At 54.9% G+C, this 26529-nt stretch overlaps 1 protein-coding gene across 1 annotated transcript in view; it reads right to left on the reverse strand.

Moving 5' to 3' along the window:
* The window catches only part of ADAMTS17 (ADAM metallopeptidase with thrombospondin type 1 motif 17), a 213310-nt gene that overhangs the window by 104621 nt on the left and 82160 nt on the right, over nt 1–26529 (reverse strand). Inside the window, exons 8-10 of the mRNA XM_036278118.1 lie at nt 21332–21437; nt 2522–2662; nt 11–161 (exon numbers count right to left, since the gene is read on the reverse strand). Of these exons, the coding sequence (XP_036134011.1) occupies nt 11–161; nt 2522–2662; nt 21332–21437 (398 nt within the window). The remainder of the gene's footprint in view (nt 1–10; nt 162–2521; nt 2663–21331; nt 21438–26529) is intronic.

Genomic DNA, 26529 nt, shown 5'->3' on the forward strand with positions numbered 1-26529 from the left:
GGCCACTTACCTCCATGTTTCTGCAGAAGGTGGCATTGGTGCCAAACAGGATCTGGCATTGCTCGTTGGCGCTGTAGTGCATGCCAGGCAGCTTGTGAGGCAGGCGCACCGCGTGCTGGCTCCTGGGGTCCGTGACCAGCAAACAGGTGCTGACTTTCGACCTGAAACAGCCAAGAGGCAAGTCGACTTGCAAACACACTGCTCGGGGTTTGCTCTGAGTTTCGGTCACCAAGAAGGGTGCACCTCCACATTACATGGGGAGACAACCAGGCGGCAAACACAGACTCCCTCCTTTGCCACGTGGCTGGGGGGCATCCTGACTGAAAGGCAGCGAGGGGTTGGCAACTAGGAAAGACCTGGGAAGAACACCCAGGAGGCTCATGTACTTTCCTGGGGAGTCTGAGCATGTTCTTGGATGAAAGTGCTTTTGAAACAGATCCCTCTGATATTTCCTTACGCTGTGGCTTTGAGCAAAAGTTACCACAAAGAAAAGAAAATTTTCTTCATTAGGAGCCAGGGTTGTTTTGCTTTATTTTAAATAAAAACAAAGCGCTTGTTTCCAAGTCTGCAGATGCTCTTGGAGGGCTTGGAGGGCTGTGGCAACTGGCCGGCCCGGGGGTCCCACCTGATGACACCTCTGCATCCCTCCAAAGGGGCCCGGGGACACACTCCGCAAAGGACCTCCACACTTCACCCAGGATGGGGACATGCGGAGATGCTGAGAACATCTCCGGAAAACTGAACGGGGCTGTGAGCTGTAGTTCCATTAGGATGGTAAAGACTCGAATGCTTTTATTTGTTTCCCTCCTAAAACAAGGCAGTAGAAACAAAAGCCAGCCTCCTGCTGAGACCTGGGAGGAGAGCCTGGGAGGAGAGTTACGTGCACCTGAGTACACACTCACCCCCACACATACCACTTACAGGCACTGGGGCCAGCGCTGGTGTACGAACACGTGAAAACTCCTGCCTTGTTTCATGGACCCTCTGGGTAAAATGAAATGTCAAGTGTCTTACGGCATTTCATTCAGACTCTGTTGCTTCAGGCACTCGGTAGGAAATAGACTGTATTCGATGAATGAGTCCGTTTTTAAGCCTCGTGTACCACTGAACTGTCCTGTCTACAGGGAACACCATGAAAGACCCAGGATGAGGACAGAAGCCAGGCAATGCCGTGGCTGGTCCACCCGAAGTCACCGGGGACTTGCACGTGTCGCTGGCCCCTGCGCTCCACCGTGGTGAGACTCACCGAGGCCCCTCCAACTCCACGGGGTGTACGCATGAATGCAGCCAAGTGGGGAAGCTTGGGCTCTGCCATCAAAACTGTACGTCCAGCCCTGAGGTCCTGACCCTAGGGACCCACGTTGTACATGGGCACAGACTCTGTTCGACAAACATCTACAATCAGAGGGTCGTTTCTCCCACAGGAATCTGAGAATGTGCAGACGCATTCTAGGAAAAGTCAGTGACACAAACCTCCCCGCACGTGAGGGAGGTGGGCGAGCCCGTGTCCCCAGCTAGTGCACGCCCCGATCAGAGGTGAGCGGCCTAAGCACTGAGGACATGTCTGTTCTAGAGCAGCCACAGCCACCACTGTGGTGGTCACTCACGGTCAAAACACCACAGAGCAATGAAACAGGCTTCAAGACATGGTCACTGTGTTGATATTTCAATCAACCTACAAGCATTTATGAATACCAGCTGGGTGCCCAACATCACACCAGGTGCCCACGTGCACACATCACACCACATGCACAGGTCACACCAGGTGCACACATCACACCAGGTGCACACGTCACACCAGGGGCACACGTCACACCAGGGGCACACGTCACACCACGTGCCCACGTCACACCACGTGCCCACGTCACACCAGGTACCCACGTCACACCACGTGCCCATGTCACACCACGTGCCCACGTCACACCACGTGCCCACGTCACACCAGGTGCACACGTCACACCACGTGCACACGTCACACCACGTGCCCACGTCACACCAAGTGCCCACGTCACACCAGGTGCACACGTCACACCAGGTGCCCACGTCGCACCACGTGCCCACGTCGCACCACGTGCCCACGTCGCACCACGTGCACAAGTCACACCAAGTGCCCACGTCACACCACGTGCACAAGTCACACCAAGTGCCCACGTCACACCACGTGCCCACGTCACACCACGTGCACAAGTCACACCAAGTGCCCACATCACACCACGTGCACACGTCACACCATGTGCACAAGTCACACCAAGTGCCCACATCACACCATGTGCACACGTCACACCAGGTGCCCACGTCGCACCACGTGCCCACGTCACACCAGGTGCCCACGTCACACCGATGCATATGTGGGAGGAAGTTTGGCAGAGCGAGGAGACCCTGCACTGAGCACTGCTTTAGGCCAGCTGGGAAAATTCTCAGAGATTCATTTCCCTTTCTCATACTTGCCGAGACCCAATTGCTAGGCCTTCTGGAAGTACTTTCTACTGCATGGAAGGTTTAGAACGATTCGAGGACTTACTTGAGGAAGTTTTCAAGGTCATCTCGACTGCAGGAGGACCAGGAGAGGTCGCTGGGGTTCCGGCCTTTCACCCACTCTCCCGACATGATGTGGGACCTGCCGGCGCAGGACGAGTGGTCATCGTCATGGTTCATCCCCAAGCTGCCCGAAGGAAGGAAAAGGAGACAGGGACACTTACACTATAGACTTCTCATCTCTACTTCCAGTCTAGCACCTATTCTTAACTTCAGTCTTGAATACACAAGTGACAGGTGTGACACCTGGTCGGTACTCTGCTGTCCTCACAGTGCAGACCAATCGTCACGAGCTCCCAGGGAGCTAGAGGAGGGTGATGCTTTGCTTACTCAGTGAATGGAGACAGAGCCAAAGGCACGGCAGCATCTGCTAAACAACAAATGATACACGAACGAACACATTTCAGTCGGGCCGCGGTTCTCGGAGGCCTCCCATCTCCAACCATTGCTTTCTCGACCAAGTTGTTCCCGAAAAACACTGTCTCGGTTTTTGAGCAAAACATCGGTGGCTCCCAACCTGACCACCTTTCCTTTCATGTGGATACATCGGCATGACAAGTGTCTCTCGGGCCACAAAGCAGAGAATGTAGGTCAGTTGACCGCTAACCCTCTCACGTTGGCAATGTCTCAGGAAATTGTACTGTGAATATTTTCGTGGGCTTTTTTTTTTCTTTTCTTTTCCGCTTTTGCTGCTGGTGACACGGACAGTTAGCACAATTTTAAAACACAAAGAGGTCGTCAAGAGTGACGATGCTGCCAACCGTGTGAAAGGAACAATCACCACGGGCCATCGAAGAGGCTGGAGAAGCTGTTGCTCATTTGGATCAGCGAACAGCAGTCAGCCGGTGACAGCGTTTCGGGGGCAGGGACATGTGAAAAGCGAAGAGGCCACATCTCACCTCCTGAAAGACACCCTGGAATTAGGGCTGAAAGCAGCTCATGGAGGGCGAGCAGGGTGGTTCGATACATTTAAGAAGTGTTTGTTGCTCTGGCCGGTTTGGCTCAGCGGTTAGAGCGTCCGCCTGCCGTCCGGAGAGACCCGAGTTCGGTTCCCGCTAAGGGCATGTACCTCGGTTGCAGTTTGTCCCCGGCCCTGGTTGGTCGTGCGGGTGGCAGCCACTCGATGTATCCCTTTCACGTCGATGTTTCTCTCTCTTCCTCTCTCTCCCTCCCACTCTATCTGTACAAAAAATGGAAAAATGTCCTCGGATGAGGATAAAAAAAAAGAAGTGTTTGTCTATTGATTAAACAGTACATCGGACATGTACTGTATATAAGAAAGGTTAAAAGAGGGAATCATTCGGGGGTCTGAACAAATTCATTCCATTGACATTATTTCTAAGGGGAAAAAATGATTTCGGTTTGCAAACACACCGCTTCTCGAACAGCCTTCGGAACGAATTAAGTTCCAGAACCGAGGTTCCCCTGTGTATTAACTGTGATACTATCGTTCCTAAACTGTGAGTTTCCGATGATCAGGATTGCTTTTCAGCACTAAAATAAAATACCCCACAGTTCATGATCTACGTGTTTTGTTGCCTTAAAGAGATGCCACTCTGAAGGGCTGGTAGGAACCATGCAAGACTTCGATTTATAGGATGTCGTTGTGCAGAATCATCAAAAGGATTAAAAATGTGCCTCTCAGTCTTTCACATCAGCACCTGGGTCCACCAAGATCACACCTGTCGCTGCCCTGCCCAGAGGTACTGATAATGCCAGGATGCCCGTCTAGACATGGGTGACCGACCACGCGCTATATGCTGACCACTGACCTTAGTGACACACAGGCTGTCACTGGGGTAAACTGAGACACAGAACACACCAGGTCGGGCGGCCTGTGGCTTTAAGGGCAGAGACCTGATGTGCGAAAGAAACCCTTTTTTTTTTTTTTTTATCCTCACCTGAGGACATTTTTCCATTTTTTGTTCAGATAGAGCGGGAGGGAGAGAGAGGAAGGGAGAAAGAGAGAAACATCGATGTGAAAGGGACACATCGAGTGGCTGCCACCTGCACGACCAACCAGGGCCGGGGACCAACTGCAACCGAGGTACGTGCCCTTAGCGGGAACCGAACCCGGGTCTCTCTGGACCGCAGGCCGACGCTCCAACCGCTGAGCCAAACCGGCCAGGACAAGAAACCCTTCTTTATCAACAGCCCAGTAGGGGGAGAATCTTTCATGCATTAAAAAAATTTTTTTGTTTTGTTAATCCTTACTCAAAGATATTTTCCCACTGATTATCATAAAGAATGGAAAGGAGGGAGGGAGAAAGAGAGAGAGAAAGAGAGAGAACCATCGACTGGTTGCCTCCTGCACGACCCCGACAGGGGCCAGGGATCAAACCTGCAACCCAGGTACATGCTCTTGACCAGGAATAAAATCCGAGCCCCTCGGGTTCACCGGCTGATGCTCTAACCATTGAGCAACCGGCCAGGGCTAAAAATACTTATTAGCAGTTTCCCATGTGCCAGGGCTGGACTAGAAGACATAACGGTCCACAGCGCACCATCCCTGACTAGAGTTTTCCCGTCCTCTGTGGGCACAGCGCCTGGTGCTCCTGCTCCATCCGGAATCACCCACCCTGCACCCATCAGCTGAAGGCGGCTTACAGAGCATCCCCTTATTCACTCTCAAACCCACGCGTATCAGCAATGCCTGTTCCTGCAAGGCTAACCAAGCACCTCATCAAGTTCCAGTTTGCTGAACCGGGGCTGGGAGCCTCGATATTTGCGGTTCACATCAACTACCGTGGAGGCTATTTTTAGTTTACAGTAAGGACTACTTGACGGAGAAACTCATGTGAGTGTAGGTTTCTGTCCCAGGCCATGTATTACTGCTGGCAACATTGTATTTAACAGACAAGAGTAGTGTTAAGCACACACGGTAATTTTAACTTTTGGTGACTGTGGGATTAAGGACACAGACGGGCCTCTCATGTCACGTGTGGCCCAGAGATTCATCAGACACGATGCTAAGGGCCTGAGCTGATTTTATCTTGACACAAGTAACACGCCAGTTCTCCCTGGACTCCCAGCCTGGGTGTCCCTCTCCGAGCTTTGGGATTTGATGTCAGGGTTACAAAGCAGGTCCCCTCTCCTGAGTAGCCTTGCCTGAGTCTGTGACATGAACATATGGGGTGGGATGAGAGCCCAGGGAAATGGCTCCGGTGAGTGCCACCTCCCCGCACATACGGCGGCCAGCTCCGCGGCCCGGCCAGACCCCAGTTTTCTGAGAGTCCTGATGAAAATACGTGAACCGCCAATGAGGATGCTATAAAATCTCCTTCTTGCTCTGGCTGATTTGGCTCAGTGGTTAGAGCGTCGGCCTGCGGTCCAGAGAGACCCGGGTTCGGTTCCCGCTAAGGGCACTTACCTCGGTTGCAATTTGTCCCCGGCCCTGGTTAGGGTCGTGCGGGAGGCAGCCACTCAATGTGTCCCTTTCACATCGATGTTTCTCTCTCTCTCTCCCTCCCGCTCTATCTGAACACAAAATGGAAAAATGTCCTCGGGTGAGGATTAAAAAAAAAGTAATAATAAACAAACAAACAAACAAAATCTCCTTCTCACAGAGAAGCAGAGCGTGACATTTCTGAGTCCCGGCCGTGGCGTGAGGTCAGCCTGGATGAGAATCGCAGCCCTGCCTCGGAGAGACAATGTCATACCCGAGCCTGTTTCTCTTCTCCAACAAAATGGAGAGAATAATGCAGGCGACCTTTGACCTGAGGGCATTAAGGGTGCTGACCCCTGTGCAATCAAAAATCCGGATGTACATCTGACCCTCTCGAATTTATTTTAATCTATTAAAAAAAAAATGTTTATTTCTTTATTGATTTTTTAGAGAGAAAAGAAGGGAGAGAAAGAGAGAGATAGAAACATCGACGAGAGAGAACATGGATTGGCCACTTTCTGCATGCCCCCCACTGGGGATCGGGCCCACAACCTGGGCATGTGCCCTGACCGGTAATCAAACCAGCGACCTTTGGTGCAGGGTCGATGCTCCACCACTGAGCCACACCGGCCAGGCGACCCCCTTGAATGGAACTGCTAAGAGCCTACTGTTGACCAGCAGCCCTGCTGAGGACATAAACAGCCGATTCACACACAGTCTGTATATGTTCTATGCGCTGTGTTCTTACAACAAAGTAAGCTGAGGAAAGAAAATGTTACCAAGAAAATCGTAAGGTTCCTCCGTGAGTTTCCCAATTGTCGCAAATCTCCAAAAACTTTTTCAATCTCTATAATGAAAACAGTCCATGTGTTTAAGTGGAGCTGGGAAGTTCAAACCTGTGCTGAGTGTCATTCATTCACTCACTCATTCATTCATTCACTCACTCACTCATTCATTCATTCACTCACTCACTCATTCACTCACTCATTCATTCATTCATTCACTCACTCACTCATTCATTCACTCATTCATTCATTCACTCACTCACTCATTCACTCACTCACTCATTCATTCACTCACTCACTCATTCATTCATTCACTCACTCACTCATTCACTCACTCACTCATTCATTCATTCACTCACTCATTCATTCACTCATTCATTCATTTACTCACTCATTCATTCACTCATTCACTCAGTTATCTGTCAAATGCCTTCTATGACCAGACACTTTCCTGGGTGCTGGCCGGGCCAGGCCCCTGCTTCCATGGAGTTCATGTCCTAAAGGAACGGAGGTCAGGTTACAAGGGGCGGCAGGCACCACGGGGCCTGGCAAGAAGTGGGCTGGGGGCAGATGGCCTCTCCTCTTTCTTCCCAGTACACGCCCGAGTGAAGATGCTCAGCCCCAAGCTGCAAACGCGGATGCCCGTGGATGGCTGCAAAGCGGATGAGGGAGTGGGGAGAAGTCACGCACACGGGAAGGTGGGCTCATGGTGAACTGCCGTTCAAATGCCTCTAAATTCCATTTCAGCCACAGCGAGCTCAACGGGCAGATCCTGCCTGTTCTCGCGCATGCGGCCCAGGGCTGCGCATGGGACACCCCTGATTAGAAGCTTTCGGCAGGTGGTCAACTCCCCAGGCCTGCGGACACGCCCAGGAGCCCGAGGCACTGTGACCACTGGCCTGTGCCATGTGCTGCGGTTCACAGGAAGGGAACAGAGATGCCGGCCCCTGGCACAGCCTCCTGTTCCTTCTTCTCTCCCGGCAGCCTGGGGCTGGTCAAGGCCTGAGAGCCAGGCCCACGGGGCTGAAGCTACTGCGTGTCCGGGAACAGCTGCTCCCTGGCTCTGACAGATCTGCTGCCTGAGCCGTCCGACCCTGGCCCTGTGCCCACATGACGAAGACGGTCTCGCTCACTCTCCTCTGCTCACAGAACAGGGCTGGGCACAGGCAGGGCTCAGTGACGGTGCAGAATGAAAGCAGACAGCTGGGTCTACACGACACACAGGAGAGGGGACACCTGCGGGGTCCTTCCTCCCACTGCCTCATCAGCGACTCCATGATGGGAAGGCCCCCCACGTGAACACGTGGACAAGTCAGTGGCAGCTGCTTGGTAGGCTCCTAGCCTTCTCCCCACAGGTCCTCACTGCTCGGAGCATCCAGCGAGTCCATGCAGAACCACGCCGTGCAAACATGGGCATCAGTACACGGACAGACTTGGAGGCAAAGGAGATGTAAAAGTTTCACCAAAAACCAAAAACATTCCACAAAGCTGTGTTGATTTCTCACCTGTGGGGTGAGGGGGCACCTGAAGCCGATTCCGGGGAGAGGTTCCTGAGAAATTTAGAAGGATGGCATCAGGACACAGCCTCCTAAAGTGAGGGACTATTCCAGAGAGGACCACACGGACTCAGATCCAAAGGCTGCAGGGTGTCCCGAAGAAACGCTACCTCTGACAAGGCAGCAGAATTCGGGGAAGGGACACGCCTTCCCTCCTTTCCCTGGTCCTTTTCTTTCTTTCTTTTTTTTTTTTATCCTCACCTGAGGACATTTTTCCATTTTTTGTTCAGATAGAGCAGGAGGGAGAGAGAGGAAGAGAGAGAGAGAGAGAGAGAGAGAGAGAGAGAGAGAGAGAGAGAAACATCGATGTGAAGGGACACATCGAGCGGCTGCCACCCGCACGACCAACCACGGCCGGGGACAAACTGCAACCGAGGTACATGCCCTTAGCGGGAACCGAACCCATGTCTCTCTGGACCGCAGGCCGCCGCTCCAACCGCTGAGCCAAACCGGCCAGGGCTCCCTGGTCCTTTTCACTGGTAGTGCTGTTCCCAAAGGATCTCCGGTGTTTTGAGAACTTTACTTTTCCTTATGATGTGGGCTTGTCACGTCCCATAAAAAGTCCTTGTAGTTCAGGATTGCACTAAAGAAATGGATTCATGTGGGCAGGACACAGGGCAGTTTCTGACGTCCCCGCCCCCCACCCACCCCTCGGAAGCAATCTCTGCCCCCAATTTTTCCAGGGCTGTTGTTTTAATAGGCTTTGGAAAGCGGCCCCCAGCACTTCCTATTCCCTTCAAAGGGGTCTGGGCAGACCTGCAGGAGGGAGCTGATGCTGAGCGAGAACCAACTGCTCCCAAAGTTCAAAGGCCCCTCAGGGACATCAAAGGCCCCAGGCAGCCCCAGGCAGCAGAAACCCAAGGACAGGCTGCTTCCAGCCCCTAATGACCAGCCCCTCCTCCTTTCCTTAGAAACCACACACCAGGAGGGCTTTATGGCCCAATTATTTATGCTCCGCCTCTTCCACCTTGCCCAGGGGGCTGAGGGTGGGTGGGTTGGGGGTGTGGGAGTTGGCATTTATACTCCCAGAGCTGTGAGGTGCATGCCACTGACCAGGCCCAAGAGGGGTGCAGCTCCAGGAGGTGCCAGCCACTGCCCCACAGCAAGTACTTGCAGGACAATTCCTACCAGACCTCACTGCCCCAGTGCCTTTGCTCCTGCCCTTCACCAGCTCCTATCTGGACACCCCCTTTGCCCATCCCACCACCTAATTCCTCCCCTTCCTGTAAGGCCCAGACTGCTGGTCACTCCTACGTTGCAGCAGCAACCGAGACCCTCTCAGGCTGAGAGAGATCCCTCCTGCCTGGGGTCCCAAGCGCCAGGGTCCTCTCGAGGCCCCCCTTCCGCACACCTCCACAGCCCAGCACCTGCCCACAGCCTGGCCCAGCGCCACCCACAGATGGCACTGAGAAGTGTCCGTACGTTCACGGAACCGGCTGAGCTACATAACACCAGTTCGACAGTATCTAAGAATTTCTCTTCCAAGATTTTACCCTCACGGATATATGGTCTCCTTGCCTCTTATTTAGGAGGCAGATGGGGGGTCTGAGAGCATCCTGGGCACCCTTTGTCTTGAGTCCACAGCTCCCACAAGGAACAGGGGGGACTCTGCCATCCCTGCCCAGCTCTGTGGCAAGTGGCATCCTGCCTGATGAGACAGGACAGAATTGCAAAGGCAGACTCTAGAATCCTCACTCCAAAAGGGACACGGTTCGGTGTCCGTGAAGCACTGGTTCTCAAAGGTGGCCCCACGGTGCAATCTCCTGGAGGGTTCTAGAAAGTTCTGATGCCTGGCTCTTTACCACCCGTTTCCGATTTCATTGGTACGAGGTGTGACCCGAACATCTGGATTCTTCATTGTTGTGTTTTTTTTTTTAAATGACACATAAGGCCACACACTCGTCTGTTTTCAAGCCAACGTTAAAATCATGTTATGAGACAACCCCGCGGGGGCAAGTTTAGGAGCAGCCGCTGGTAGGTTCTGGGCACACGCAAGGTGCAAGGCCCGCCTGTTCACCCACCAAGTCTATCCTGAAGGGGGATAGGCTAAGGAGCAGGGGGGTTTCAGACACGGTAACCCCACGACCGCTAAACGATTAAATGCCACTTCGAGTGAAGCCTGCGTACTCGGACTCACCGTTTCTCGGACAACAAGAGTTTGTCTTTGGACTTTCCCCACCGCTGGGACATTGGAGGCTGTGTTCCTGCCATTTCACCCCCCACCCCCCTTCTCTGAGGCTCTTCTTAAGCAATTCTTTTTATCTTTAGAAGAAATCTTCACTTCCTCCGGTATAAATTACAGGCTTCTGCAGTAATGACTGCTGCTTAACTGGTATCCGATTTACGGGATAAAAATACCTTCCTCTGGCTGCCTTAATGACTGTGTACACGGCTCTTCCCCAAAGCCTCTCTGGATGGTGGATCAGAGCCGGTCTCGTGCTCAGAGGGTGGGATGTGGTTCAAGCGGTGCCAGAGTATCGCTTAAACAGTAACTGATGTTTTTACCAGTGGCAACTTCGTAGTTGATAACAGGTTATTAAGACCGGAAGGGAGGCCCTCCCCAGAGCATCCCACCTGCTAGGTCAAAGGAAAGTGTTCCAGATGGCAGGCCTCTCAGCACGGTGGTCCTAGCAGAGAAATCCCGGTGTCAGGGTCTCCACCCCCAAGCCCAGGGCGGCGGCTGCCACTGGCCTCGTGCGACCCAGCTTGGTGGACTCTCGTGCTCCGGGAGCAGAAGAGAAACTGGATAGAGCAATGTGCCATGTGCCTCCCCCTCCTCGTTCCTTTTTAAAAAAATAATTTTGATGGCTTTTATGGAACGGTCTGCTTTCAACTGAAGCTTGCAGAAGAAATTGGTGTCCAAGTTGGCAACCCTGACGGAGCAGACTAACTGGTCTGAACTGCCGAGGCACCACTGATGAGCCTCATGCTCAAGAACCGTGTGCCATCTCTCGACGCCTGATACCCATGCGCACGGAGTCCCCTCCCCGTGCAGTCAGGACTGAAATGCTAACTCAGGGAGCCCGTGGCAGGTGGGAAGCCTCCGTCCCAGGTAGACCTCTCTCTACCAATGATCACGCTGCGAGGAAGGTTGTCCAACGGTCACAAGCTCCCTTAACTGCGTCAGTCCCTGTCCACAGTTCCCGGAGTTTCCCGTTAGGACTGTAAGAGTCTGCAGAAACCGTGGTGAAATGCACATTCCCTGCCTCTTCGCCATCTGCCGGACAGGACTGGTCACCAGTGGATTCTTGGTTGGGCTCTAGGATTGCCTCTTTGCACCCCGAGCACCCCAATTCTGGTGTCTTTCCTGCAGACACCTGGTGTAAGTCTGGCTCGCATGCCTTTGGTCTCTGTTCCCTTTCGCAAGACGGCATTTGCCCATTTTCAATCTCAACCGCTCTGTACATTTCCTCCGCAATGATCAAGATGGGCTGCCACGCTCGTTTGCTAAATCCTCTCAATCTGGGTGCACAGAGCCCAAATCGTGTGCTCTTTAGGATCTCCTCCGTTATCTGGGTCTTCATTCACACGGGTACCCAGCCGCAGGGTGCATAGGAAGCGAGTGTCAGGCACCCAGGTCATGACAAGTAGCCTGGTGATGAAGGCAATTCACTTACCAAAGGCAGGATGAAGGCGTCTGGCTTCACAATCCCCTGCAAACCCACAAGTTTAAAACAGGGTCGCTGGGGGGGTGGAGGGCTCTTCCTTTTCTTTCTCCCTTGGAAACCAGCCATCATCGTTTGCTCTCCTGAGCCCTATTCCACAAGGAAATGAGTGTTGTAGTCGCTTTGTAGGAGTAGCTCCACGCACAAGGGTCAGAGATCAAAACCACCGACGGCCAAGACCAGGCAGCCTCCAGGCTCAGCCCCATGGGTGGACCAGCTGCTCAGAACATAGGCGTCGATTCCTTCCACACCCTCCAATTCCGGCAGTTTCCATACAACTCCGGGAACTGCCCTGGTCTTGCAGACCGTGGGCAATGCAATGTCAAATGTGAAAATAGAAAATGATTCCATTTCGGATCCAAACGTCCACCAAGGGGCTGACGTGCCGACGCCGTAACTGCCCCAGCGGGGCGGCCGTGGGTTGGGCTGCGCACACAGAGGTCACGGGCAGTGTGGACGGGAAGCCACCCTCGGGGAAAACAGCCCCTCACACACCAGCTTCTGCCTCCAGACGGAAAAGACACCCGAGTGGGAGATGGCGAGGCAGGAACCCCAGCGTTTCGAGGCTGGAGGCCGAGGACCCCAGGAGGATGCTGCTGTCGGACTTGTGCATTTCTGTCAGTGTTCAGATTCTGCGGCTTCCTCCCGTGTCCTACACGGAAAAGCCCCATTTCCCAGGGCGACGTGCTCTTCGGCAGGTGTGCCGGGACCTGAGAGTCGACATTCTGGGGTTTGCCCCCAAATGGCCCAGATTGCATGATGTGTCGTTAGACGTTTGGACTAGAGCGGGGGTCTCTCAGCAGGAAGGATGGGTGGCGGCTCCTCCAACCTCGTCTATGCAGGAATCTAGTCTCCAAGCCGAGCCGAGGCCCGGTGAGACCTAGCCTCAAACTCAGGAAGCTGCTCAAAGGCCCCCCGGAGCCTGCTGGTGGGACGTAATGCACAGGTGACAACAAGAGAGGCCAAAACCAGGGCAAGAAAGCTGTTCTGAAGACTCTCCCAGGGAAGAAAGCTTTAACACGAGGCAAAAGGTTTTCCCTCCACCCCACCAGGTCAGGCACGCATACGTACACACAGACATGCCTCAGTTAATTGCGCTTTGTCTCACGGTGCCGCACAGATGTTGCATGTTTTACACACTGAAGGCAACACCTTCCACCCGCAAAAAAGACCACCACTCGCTTCATTGCAGTGCTGTGGAATGGATCGCGCAATTTCTTCACGGTCTGTCTGTGTATGCGTATACATATACACACGTACACATATGTAAACATAGGTGTACACATTTTATATACATGCATATACACATATTCATATACACATTCATGTACACACATTCACATATGTATACTGTGGCAGCATACAGCTAGGAGTGAGCACCACACGGAGATGAGGTGAGCGGAAAGGGCTGCCACTTTGATGTGCGTGCAGGTGTCCCCTGGTGGGCTTAGACCCTGCGTCTCTAACAGGCTCGCAGGGGATGTGATACTTGCTGGTCCTCAGACCACGGTCCGAAGAGCAAGGCACTAGATGCAATTCTATGGTGTCCCTCCAGCCTGCCCCTTGTGAAACTCCTCCCTGCCGGATTCTGATAGGGGAGCTCGAGGGACACTGACACGTCAATTAGGACACGTCAGGCTGGGCTGGGGCAGGAGAGGGGTCTTCCAGGAGTGTCCCCAAGAAGCGAGGCTCCTTCCTGGAAGGCCCCTTTGACAAGAGACCAGCCTGCATGTGCTGGTGGGCCACAGGCAAGGGTCCTGTCATGTGCTCCCCAGTGTGTCGTAAAGCTGCCCCATGTCAGGGATCCTAGGGGACCCACCATCTCCTTGGTGTGGGGGGCACTGTTACCAAGTTTCATTTATAAAGGCCATCAGGGTTCCTCTGTCCCTCCTTCTCTTCAACAGTCTACCTGGCTGTAAGCTGAGGAAGCCAGGGCCATGGCGTGGGCACCGTCCAGCCCCCCAAAAAGCACACCCCAGCATCACAGGGCCCCGTGTCTCCCGGTGGCTGCCCGCCCTGCCCCACAGCATCGGCACCTCCAGGGACCTCGACAACCCGGGCTTCTTCCCGGCTCCGCTCAAAGCTGACCCACCCCCTCCCTCTCCTCTCTCTGCTCCTGACCATAATCATAAGCGAGCATCGGAGAAGCACGAGGCGGACCTGACACCTGCCCCTTCTCTACCCCGCAGAGTGCAGCTCTGGTGAGCAGGATGAGGTCTGTGGGATGCTTCCAGCAACCTGCTGGGAATCCGATGACCGTCTTGCTCTCGGTCCGTCTATGAGTTACGGTTTTTTTCCCCAGGAGCCAGATCCTCACTCGGGTCCCTGCCAACTCGGGTGCCCTGTTCTGATGTCAGGAGCAAAGTGCCTGATTGCACGCCCCCCCCCCCCCCCCAGGGGCCCTCGAGCCCTTCGGCTGGTCCCGTCTGCCACAGCCATCGGCAACACCGCCCCCTCGGGGCAGCGTGAGCGAGTGCCCTCTGCCCGCGAATGGACACGGGCGAGGAAGGCCCTGCCCAGTTCCCAGGGTCCCAGAGAACGTGCCGCCACGCTCAGGTTCTGCTTTGGAATTCCCCACCCGCACCGGGCGGTGGATGAGCAAGGATTTTACCAAATACCTTGAGAGAATGGGGGCGTGTCTGGGGCCGCTCGAGCCGCTATAATAAAATGCCATAAACGGGTTGGCTTATCACCTACAGAGGCTTATTTCTCATAGTTCTAGAACCAGAAGTCCCAGATCAGGGTGCCAGCATGGTTGGTTCCGGTGAGGGCCCGTTCCTGGGTTGCAGATGGCTGTCGCCTCCTTGTATCCGCACGGGGTGGGGGGGGGGAGCAAGCTCCCCGGCCTCTTCTTTCAAGTGCACTGATCACATTCATAGGGTCTCCACCCTCACCAGCTAATCGCCTCCCAACCTTCAGCCCCGAATGGGGCTTAAATTTCCACCTGTGGCTTCTGAGGGGACTTACACTTTCAGTCCATACCAGCGCACTTCAGTGGAGAAACGCTCACACTTCGCAAACCTCAGCCAGAAGGTGTGTTTCCGGGTCGGGTAGGAAGACACAGTTACCAGGAGAGCCACACGGGGACGGCTCGGCCTCCGCACAGGTCTGGGTCCCGCGTGCCGGGGACCCCGCACCACGGCCTGCGGCTCTGGTCCGTGTCTCCACTCGGCCAGTGCAGCCGTGGGAAGGGAGGCTGACTCACCGTCTGCAGGAGACCAAGACGACTTCACACATCCCTTCCGGCTCGACAACATGAGAAAAGCCACTTTGGCGAAGCTTCCAGAAGGTCTGCAGGCTACAGAGAGCGCTGGCTCTCGGCTAATGCCCGGAACAGTCTGTCCTGTGAGGAGGTTCTGAGGGGACATCAGAATTTGGTTCTTCAGCCCAACTCAACCTCTGTCCTGTCTCTTCCAACACCATCTCGGCCGACGTCGTTTTAGGTAAGGCAGGCCACCCGGGGACTCAAGGTGAACAGCTCTGCCGCTGTGACCTTTGCTGTCACAGAAAGAAAGCTCCTGAGGGAGCGGACACGCCCCCGATCCAGCTGGGGTACCATCCCGGGGAGAACATCAAGCTGCTGGGCCTGGCTCCTCAGAGGCGGGTGGGACCACCCTAAAGAGTTTTCCACGGCTTCCTCTGTGTCCCCTCGGCCGGCGCAGAGTGGGGGAGGCTGTTGGCAAGGTCCTCTTAAGGACAGGCTCTGAGCCCGTCCGGTGTGGCTCAGTGGTGGAGCGTCGACCCTGCACCAAGAGGTCGCCGGTTCGATTCCCGGTCGGGGCACATGCCCAGGTTGTGGGTCCAACCCCCAGTGGGGGGCGTGCAGGAGGCAGCCAATCCATGTTCTCTCTCATCGATGTTTCTCTCTCTCTCTCCCTCTTCCTTCCTCTCTCTCTAAAATCAACAAAGAAAAAATATTTAAAAAAAAAAATCAGGACAGGCTCCAGGCTGGCCAGGGAACTAGACGTGTTCTCGCCTCACATGTGACCCCGAGTCCAGAGAAGACTCCAGAGGAAGCCAGGGCAGTATCCCTGGAACTCCTGGGACCGCCGGGCAGCGACACATTCCTGCGTAGGGCGGACAGGCCCATTAAACAGGGCCAAGGTTACAAGGTTCCCGCACGCACTTCCAAATCACCCCCCTGGGAGGGCAGAAGGGAATTCTGCTTTTGTTGGTGTGGGGGGGAGAGGGGGGGCGAGGAGGGGGCTGCTGTGAAGCATGAGACTGGGGGGATCTGGGGGGCTGGAGCCATGCTGGGTGCCGTCTGGCCTTGCCAACCCCCGGGGGCGCTCAGCAAAGACGGAGGAGGAGGGAGGAGGCTGGGGCGGACAGGACCAGGCTTGTCAGTGAACGTGCAAGACCCTGCCGTTTTCAGCAGCAAATCGCAACAACAATACCACCAGGAAATGAGGCCCGAATGCTTTGCACGGCTCTGGAATCTGGACGAGACCGCTGTGGCCCAGAGGACGCGCACACACAGACTGTGACCGGGCCGGACACCAAGGAGGTCGTCCTCCGGAAGCGCTCTGAGCATCTGGGGGTGAAGCCCGAGCACCCGGCTAGCATGCCCAGCTGCCCTTAGGTCTGCCTGCTCAAGGCCGTGCGAGCAGAGTGCGAATGGAGGGACGGACCCGGGCAGCAGGGAGGAGCCCCGCTGAAATCCAGCATGGACTTGCCTGCCGAGACCAGAGCCCGGGCACCACCCCTGCCTGCAGAGCCCCTTTCTGTTCTGCAAGAAAGACCAACCATCTGTGATGCAACTGCCCAATTCCAGCTACCACACACCTCCTCCAGGAGTTCTGAACAGTTACGGATGTGCCCAACCCTCTGTCCTGTGTGTGTTCCTCATAGAGCCAGCGCACCCGATGCCTGTGCTGTGCCCGCCGAGCTGAGCACCAGGCCAAGGGCGCAGGCAGGAGCCGTGGCTGCCCGGCCGTCCGGCCCGAGTTCACGCGACATCTCCGCCGGCTCCTCCTCAGCAGGGACCACGGACAAGTCCCCTCTTCACAGGTCTGGATCACTTTCCTAACCTCCTGTCCTGGGACCAGGCAATTATTTTCCCTCTGAATGGTGTCGACACCAATTATGAGAACGTGTCCCCCAGAACAGCTTTCCCCTCCTTTGCCTCCGCTCCCCAGATCCTCACCCACCCTCTGCCCAGCGGCCACGGTTTGGCCCGTGTTCTGTGTTGCACACCAGGCAAGTGTGTCCCCAGGCAGGCAGCAGCAGGACACGCTCCAGTGCCCCCTGTCCTGAACTTCTACCTGCACGGTGCCCCATCCGGGGCGGAAACCTCGAGACTTCCAGGCACTGGAGGGCCCCTAGCTTCGCGTGACCTGCCTGGGGCTGTGGGTACCAGCTGTGACCTCAGGGCAGGTGGTGGCATCCACACACCCTCTGTCCTTGTAGCACTGAGCGAGCGAATCAGGTCCCTGCCCTGCTCACGCCCCTGCCCTCCTCACAGAGTAGACATTTTTCAAACAGTCAGACCAGTTTCCTACCTGACACCCACCTGCTAGGGCTGACACAGGAGCGTGTGCACAGAACTAACACCAAGGGGCTCGATAAAGGAGAGAGCCCGTTCGACTTCAACAGTATCAGAGCATTATTAGCCGGCATCACCATGGCAGGGACGCTCCATCTCTTTGGCCACTTAGAACCTATTTCATTGCAAATTGGGATGGAGCTGGTTTAAGGCACCAAATTAATTATTTCTGAATTATAATATTTAACTTCAGATTGAGTGGGAGGGAGAGATGGAGGGAGAGAGAGAGAGAAACATCGACTGGTTGCCACCCACATGACCCCAACCGGGGCAGGGACAAACTGCAACCGAGGTACGTGCCCTTCGTGGGAACCGAACCTGGGACTCTCTGGTCCACAGGCTGACGCTCTACCCGCTGAGCCAAACCGGCCAGAGATGAACTATAATATTTAAAATAAAATCACGCAGCCTGGACGGTGGCTCAGTGGTTGAGCATCGACCCGTGCGCCAAGAGGCCACTGGTTCAATTCCCGATCAGGACATATGCCAAGGTTGTAGGCCGAATCCTCATTGGGGGGCATGCAGGAGGTGGTCAATCCATGTTCTCTCTCAGTGATGTTTCTATCTCTCTCTTCCTCTCCCTTCCTTTCTCCAAAATTAACAAATAAAAAAGTAATTTTTTAAAAAAGAAAACCATACAGCCCAGCCAGTGTGGCTCAGTGGTTTGAGCATCATCCCATGGACTGAGAGGTCCCAGTTCGATTCCTGGTCAGGGCACATGCCTGGGTTGCAGGCTTGATCCCCAGTACAGGGGGGTGCAGGAGGCAGCCAACTGATGTTTCTCTGTCACATGGATGTTTTTCTGTCTCCCTTCCTCTCTCTCTAAAAAACTGATAAAAACATGTAAATAAATAACATAAATCAAATAACACCATGCATACAAAGAGACACTGGAAAGAAGAAAAACACCCTTCCAGGACTCAGATGAGTTAACTGCTAAAAATGAACCCGAAACTTCGCTTTGTGTTTTCTGACGGCCGAAGCGGAAAGACGGTAGCGTTAGCTTATGCGGCACTCATGGTCTGATAAACGCAATGTGTCCCCCACACGGAAAGGGAATTTCCTCCTGACACTGGGATCTAAGGATAACGGCTCACACTGATCGTCACGTCAGAAACCCTGGGTACCTGGCGGAGGAGCTGCACTGCGCACGCCCATGCGAGCCCCTGGGGACTGTTTAAGGGTGCACAGAGGGATACTCTTTCCTTTCCTAAACTTTCACCGAGGGATTTTCTTGGCGGGCATGGACCAGGCTGGGGTCCCCTGAGAACACCAGCTCATCCTTAGTTCACAGGTCCTGAGGCGTGTGGGGTTCAGCGGCTCCACTCCACTCCAAAACACGGGCCAGCTTCCGAGCTGGGTGTCTGTGAAGCAGCCGGGCAGCAGCACCCCTGAGAGCGAGGGCTTGCCTAGACCTTCCCAGGCCCCCCCATGGCCCTGCCTGCTGATGCGAGCCCAGCGCACCAGAGCGACTGGGAATGCAGCGGCTGTGCCTTCATCCTCGGGCCGCCTCCTTCCCAAGGCTTGGAAGTAATCAGAGACAACAGACTCCCCGGGGAAAACCGCAGTCACCTAACAAGGGGCAGGGCCGAAGGCTAGCAGGATTTATTGGCTTTGATTATGTAACAATAAGGTGTTTGTTTTTGTAGGTAATTAGAGTTCGACAGCAAGCTATAAAGAGTCCGCGAAGAAATTCTAAACAGACTGTAGCTAAAGGCTGACTCCGGCCCGACTGAATCTCTCCATTCATCTGTGCAGGCCCCCTGGGCCAAGTCGCCAGTCTCTGATGCTGCACAGTGGTCCACAGGTCAGCGGGCAGAAGAGGGCCCCCTGTGTTCCCAGTGTCCAGGGGGAGAGGCCTCTGGGCCGCACGTGGGGGATCCCACGCGGGGGCGCTCAGCTCGCCTGTGTGTGCCCTGGTGCTGGACGCTACCGTGGGGCAACGCAACCCGTGTGCCTTTTCAGAGGCCCCCAGCGAACTGCATGCTGGGAAGAGTCTGGACAGCTCTGCACTTCACAGCCATCGGGGAGCTGATTCTGAGGAACCAAGGCGCTGGAGGGGGGGGGGGGGGCTTTGATAGCGAGCAGATGCCTGCCGAAGCCGTATCAATGGATGTTTTCCTTCCAGCACCCACCCTTGGGAACGGGGTTGCTCATAACCAATCGCAGATATCAAAACCAGTTTGATTCTAATTCATTTAAAAATTATTTTCTGGTAGGAGAGGCAAGAAGGGGCCACGTGCGGTCACCAGTTTTTTAAAAAATCCTGTCGCGCCCTGGCCGGTTTGGCTCAGCGGTGAGAGCGTCAGCCTGAGGACCAAGGAGTCGCAGGTTCGATTCCGGCCAAGGACACAGACCTCGGTGGCGGTTCGTGCCCGGTCCTGGTCGGGTCGTGCAGGAGGCAACCAGTCAACGCGGCTCTATCACATCGATCTTTCTCTCTGTCTCTCTCTCTCCCTTCCTCCCACTCTATCTAATGAGAAATGGAAAAATATCCTCGGGTGAGGAATAAAAATTAAAAAAAATGTGTCTCTGTCACAATGGAATAACTGTATAGAGACAACGGCTCATCTTCCTTCTCTTGGCCAGGAACCTGTTGGTCCTCCTAATCCCAGGAAACATTCACAAGATTATTTTCACACACTGTACTCACATCATGATAACCAGCAGGTACAGAACAGTCAGCTACCAAACCGAACACAGAGGTGAAAAAATTAAAGTGGGACCAGGTAACCAAAGAAAAATAAGGAAGAAACAAAGCCACAGGTGTGGCTCACACCAGAGGAAAACCCTTTTCCTAATACATCGGTTTCACTCTTGCAAAAGCTTGAGTTTATATTTCGGGTCCCAAGCATCTTACCGTGTAGGTCATTAGAAAACTTTTACCGTATATTCCTCCCCAGCCAAGAACTAGATTTACACTGAATTTTGTCCCGTTCAAGCCAAAATAAATTTTCCCATTATTTTTCGTGCTCTGCCCTCCTCAATGTATTTATTTTTTAAGTTCTTGGGCAGTTGTATCACAATTTTCCTCCAGAGAAACATAAAAAACACCTGCTCCAGGATCAAGTGCCAACCCTCTCTGCCACCTGAGACGGCTTGCAGGTGACCTTGACCTTGGGCCGGCCACTCGACCCCTCTGACCTTCTGTGTCCTCATCTGAAAGGCCAGGAGGCTGCCTCAGTGTCCGCCTTGGGGCTCTAGGGGCCTGTGGTTCTTTTCTCCTAAAGGGGAGAATTTCACAGGCAGGAGGCGGCTGCTGTTCGTGGTTTAAAACGAAGACACTGCCCTGGCCGGTTTGGCTCAGCGGTTAGAGCGTTGGCCTGCGGTCCTGAGAGACCCGGGTTCGGTTCCCGCTAAGGGCACGTACCTCGGTTGCAGTTTGTCCCCGGCTCTGGTCAGTCGTGCGGGTGGCAGCCACTCGATGTGTCCCTTCACGTCGATGTTTCTCTCTCTCTCTCTCTGTTCCTCTCTCTCCCTTCCACTCTACCTGAACAAAAAATGGAAAAATGTCCTCGGGTGAGGATAACAAAAAAAATAAATAAAATTAAAAAAAAATAAAACGAAGACACTGACGTTCAGATAGCTGGGCCTCGAAACTGGCTGAAAAGTAAACAGGAAGCCAACGGACCAGAATAAAGCAATCCCGCTACTGAATGCTACGCTGAGAGAGAAGAACCTTCCCATCACTACGGGGAATTTCCGGAGTCAGTGTTTCCGCCCGGCCTGTCTGCAGGGTGATCGGGGTCCCCGCGGGGGAGAGGCAGAGCCACTGAGCAGCCCTGCCTCCGAATGCACAGACCCCCGTGCGGAGAGACGTGCTCGGAAAGGAATTCAGCCGGGCAGCGCCTGCTACTTACTTGTGGCCCAGCTCGTGGGCGATGGTGAAGGCCAGGTTGAGCCCATTATCTTCGGCCAGCACGCACTTCCTCTTCGAACTGCACACGCCGCCTAAGTAAGCAATTCCTGCAGCGGAGACAAACACATCCGCCTCAGAACGCGGGCGGCCCGACCTCGCCCGGAGGTCCCGCGGGCGCACGTCACGCACAGTCCGGCAGGGGTGAGCTGCGGTGACGGTGAGCACGGGCCGCACCTGCCGTTCGGAGGGGGTCAGCGGCATGCGCTGGCCTCATCAGAGCAAAGGCCACCGAGGCCCATCAGGCATCTCGTAGGCGTCAGTCGTGTGCTGAGCAGCTTGCTCGCTCTCTCTGCTTTAGTCCTCGTCGCCGAGGGCGGCAGGGACAGAGGGAAACTGAGGTTCAAGGAGGAAAGGGAACTTTCTCAAAGTCCGCGGCATTGGCTCCGGGTGCTGGGAGGCTGTCCGACTGCAGGCCAGCAGGTCGGCACCACGTGCAAATGTGAGGAGGGGCCCCTCTGAAAGCTGACCTTGAGCTTGCGTGTCCCCCAGAGGGAGGACGCGCTTCCCGGAGCTCTGAGCCCTGGGCGGGACCTTCCCTCACCAAGTCCTGGCCCTCTTCGGCTCAGTGTTCTCGGGGTGTGGGCCTGGATGCAGGCTGGGGCTAAGCACAAAGAGCAGGCTGTGTAAAAGGTTCCCCAAATGCTCAGGGGAGACAGACACAACCGGGACCCGGAGGGAGCAAGAGAAGGCTGCGAGCAAGGGCCTGGAAGTCATCCGTGAGGGGGAGCCCACCGCCCACTCGCCCACCTCCGCGCACACCTGCCCGGGGCCCGGAGACCCTCCCTGGAGCAGGGAACGGAACCGGTGCAAGCAGGAGGGACGGATGCGGGTGGTGAGGGCCAGGGCTGAGGGCAGAGGCCCGGAGGCTGCCAGGCCTGGAGGACAGGTGGTTTTCCAGGGGTGAGGGGCTCATCGGGCGGAGGCATGTGTGTCACCCACACGGGGGCCCTGGACCGACGAGGACACGTCAGAGGAATGCGGCACAGCCAGCCCTGCACCAGCCAGGGCTCCCACCGACTCTCCGGGGTTGGCACTGCTTCCTCTGAGCTTCTGCCCCACGGACGAGCAACCCTCGCCACCAAAGGGCTTATCTCAAGGAAGTCCGTGAACCCCGACCCCACTGGGGTTTGGGGTACCAAGGAGGGGAAACCTCTGACTCCCCAGCACAGTCTGTGGGAACAATGAGCCACGCCGGCGGTGGCCCCGGGTGGCTGGTGGCTCAGTGCTCCTCCTGCTATGAGGTCAGAGGGGTGTGCAGCAGGCGGGGGCTCTGCCAGCCCAGCCCTGTGCCGGGAGGGGCTGTGGCCACCGCTCCAGGGGTGCCTGTCCCACCACCCAGCGGCACACTGCCCTGGCCGGAGGCCCCTGCATGAACGTGCACAAGGTGTCTGAGGACCTGGCGGTGACCTCGAAGGCACGGGGAACGCAGAGGGAAGGAACTGGCCGAGGTGAGCAGGACGGGGTGAACTAACTAATTAAAACGAACCTCCCTCCTTGCTCCCGAACAGCTAAATCAACATGTTCTTTGTTGACATCAATTTCAAACTGGGGCGGACCTCAGCCACACACAAGGCACTCCTCCTGCACGACCCTGAGCCCCTGCAACAGGCCCAGGCGGAGCGCAGGAGCTCCCCGCCCCCCACCCCCGCTCTGCACCGAGCTGGGACCTGGGGGCCGGCTCACACTGGGCACACTGAGCTGGGCACCACACCGTGTCTATTTTCATCCAGAAACAAGCAAGACGCTTGGCCGAGGATGAAGAACTATTTGAAGAAAGGGGGGGAAAAATGTGTTTTTGGCCTCACGATGCTCTTCTGCACGTGGACAGCATAGCCCAGCCATGCAGACGACTGGAAGGAGAAACAAGGCATCCGGAAAGGGTGCGACCGGGTCTCTCGGTGCCTTCAAGGTCATCGCTCTGGTTCTGTTTAAAATATGCTTTGTGGGCTGTTGCAAAGCGTCCAGCAGTCAGTCAGCGGAACGCTCCCACACAGCCCCGCGGGTGTGCACGTGCCGTGTGCGCACACCCACACTCAAACCCACACCAGCAGTACCCCCCGAGCGGGGCCCAGCCTCCTGCGCCCATAAATCAATTACAAACACTCCGATGAGCCCTCCCGGGGGAAGTCGTCCGGTGAGGGGTAAAGAGACAGCCAAGGCCAGCTGGGCTGACCTTGCTGTCCCGAGAGTGTCTGCTGCCCCGCAGACTTTATATGCCGCACAGACATGTCCCCGGCCTCTGTCACACTCGGCGCCCGGAGCGGGCAGTTCCGAGTTTCCACTGTGATTAGGTAACACACAACGCTGAGGAAACAGCTAAGCAGAGAGCCTTCCAATAATTGCATTTTAATTTTTCCAAGGCACAGATGATTTTTTGAAAGCTAGAAACAAAGGATCAGTTTATTTACCAAAAAAAAAAAAAAAAATGCTCTCACACTAGGCTGGACGCGGGTCCAGTGCTGTTGGATGATTCCCTCCAGTCGTGACCAGCCTGGTCTCAGAGCCGAGCGACGCAAAGTGCAGAAAAGAGGAAGGAACAGGCCCAGACACCAGAGCACACGACCCCTGAGTACATACGTGAGCGTTACTGTGTAAAGGGCCTGAACACCAGAGCACATGGCAGCCGAGTCCATACGTGAGCCATTGCATGGAAAGGGCCCGGACACCAGAGCACACGGCCCCCAAGTGCATACGTGAGCCATGGCGTGCAAAGGGCCCGGACACCAGAGCACACAGCCCCCGAGTGCATACGTGAGCCATGGCCTGGAAAGGGCCCGGACACCAGAGCACACGGCCCCCAAGTGCATACGTGAGCCATGGCGTGCAAAGGGCCCGGACACCAGAGCACACGGCCCCCGAGCGCATACATGAGCGAAGGTGCAGACACGTGTAGAACTCCCACAGCCAAGTCTGGAGAAAACCCCAGGTTGTTGTAAAAGTAAGAGCTGCAGGAAATAAATGGCAATGAAGCCACGAGCTTCGGTGGGAAACAAAGGTCACTGTTCCGTGTTTGCTGGAAAGAAACAGCCCGGCTGGAGGGGGCAGAGCCGGAGGCCGGAGACACCCCATCACCTCCAGCTGCGCAGGCGCCAACCAGCGAACACCCACCCGACCCCCACATCGGAGCTTCTCGAGGAAAGAGGAAAGCCCAGTTTTCCTGATTTCTTTCATGAAAAAGTGAAATCTGCAAACCAGGCTGGTCACGACTGTTCTCTGAGTTTGAAATCTGCAAACTCCGGCTGGAGCTGTGGGACCTGAGGGTCCCTCCGAGGTAACTGGGATTCACTACACAGACGGCCGGGGCTTCTTAGACCCCACGGTGGTGCTTTCAATGGTTTCCGTCTTCCATGATCTAAAATTTTCCCGGGAGAAATCATAGCAGAATCTATTTCTGAAATTTTACAAACATCAAGCCCACATGCTTGCGGAGCTCCTTGGAACACGGGGGGAAACAGGGGGGAACTAGCATCTACTCGGGTCCTGTCCATGGGCACCCGTTGTTCAAATGCTTGGCCCTCCCTTCCTTGGCAAGTTCCATGGCTCCATTTCACAGACGGGGAAATGAAGGCTCAGTACCAGACTCAGATATAAAGGCAGGGCTCTCCTCAAACACACACACTCCACCAGGCGAACCCTGGGCCTCCCTCACCAACGTTCTGATAACCAACAGCAACGAATAATCTTCGAGGACTTAGGAGATTTCCCTAAATCTTAATGTGTTTATACAGAGAGGTGGGTGGGATACAGTGAAGCTTCCACATGGTTAAGTCCAAATGTTTTTAATCCTACAGATAAAAAGACTCAAGGGATGATGCAATAATATTAACAGCGGTTACCTCCAAGACATGGTGAAGTCATTATAGATTCTTTTATTTCCTTTTTCTTCTTCTTTTTTGGGGGGGGGCGGGGGGATTAAACCTAATATAATGAATACGTACTTGTTAGGAAAACTAAAATTACTGATTATATTTCATTTATCCCAGGTGACACTTAGCAGAGGCAGAAGGAGGAACACCAAAAAACGAAAAAAAAAATCATAATCCTCCGGATTTTGAGGCTGGTATGAAGGAAGCTCACAGTCCACACACGCTGAGGGTGTGCTTACATCCTGGTCCCAGCTCTACCACACCCTGGCACAGATTCAGGAAGCAAAACATATTTTTAAAATCTGAAATGCTGCCCTGGCCGGTGTAGTTCAGTGGTTAGAGCATCAACCTGCACACTGAAAGGTCACAGGCTCAATTCCCGGTCAAGGGCACGTACCCGGGTTGCAGGTCTGCTCTCTGGCCCTGGTCAGGGCGCGTGCAGGAGGCAACCAATTGATGTGTCTCTTTCACATCGATGTTTCACTCTCTCTTTCTCTCTCTCTCTCCTCCTCCCTCCCTCTCTCCCTTTCACTCTCTCTAAAAATCAATGGACGAATATCCTCAGGTGAGGATTCACAACAAAAATATCTGCAATGCTGAGGACAGAAATGAAGGGCTGGAGAGAGGTTTTCTGATGCCTGGAGAAGCACAGTTAATCCATCCAGAACGCAGACAACATCCCCAGAGCGCCAACCCGTCTCCAGCCTTGAGGACACCCACCTTCCTCCCGTCTTTTCTGTTTCTTGGGAGGAGAACAATTTCGGTGAGGAAATCGGGTGAGTAGGGCTCATTATTTTCTTCTTCAGTAGAAAACGGCATGGTGTAAGCATGTAATTCTCAAACTCGGACTTGACCATGCGATGCCCGATCGAAGGAGAAAACACCGTACGGCAGTGTTAGCGCTGGTTGAGCCAGCAAACGGCCCTGGGTAAACAGTCCCGGCTGTTGGCCCCATCACGCGGGCCTTCTTGGGCTCAAGGTACCAGCGCCATCGTGGTCATCACGGGGCACCATGTGCTAAGTACCAGAAAGTAACTTACATGTTTTCCCTGGCAACCACAGTGGTGGTGATCAGTCGCATGGCCGGGCTCATTCGAAAGGCCTGTGCCCCTGTCAACCTCACTAAGTGGATGAGGTGCAATTGAAATGTGTGAACCACCATTGAAAGCAAGTACCTTGCCCTGGCTGGTGTGCTCAGTGGGCTGAGCATCGTCCCGTGCACTGAAAGGTTGCCGGTTCGATTCCCGGTCAGGAAACATACCAGGGTTGGGGG

This window comes from Molossus molossus, unplaced genomic scaffold, assembly GCF_014108415.1.
Source record: "Molossus molossus isolate mMolMol1 unplaced genomic scaffold, mMolMol1.p scaffold_m16_p_24, whole genome shotgun sequence".
Classification (NCBI taxonomy): Eukaryota; Metazoa; Chordata; class Mammalia; order Chiroptera; family Molossidae; genus Molossus; species Molossus molossus.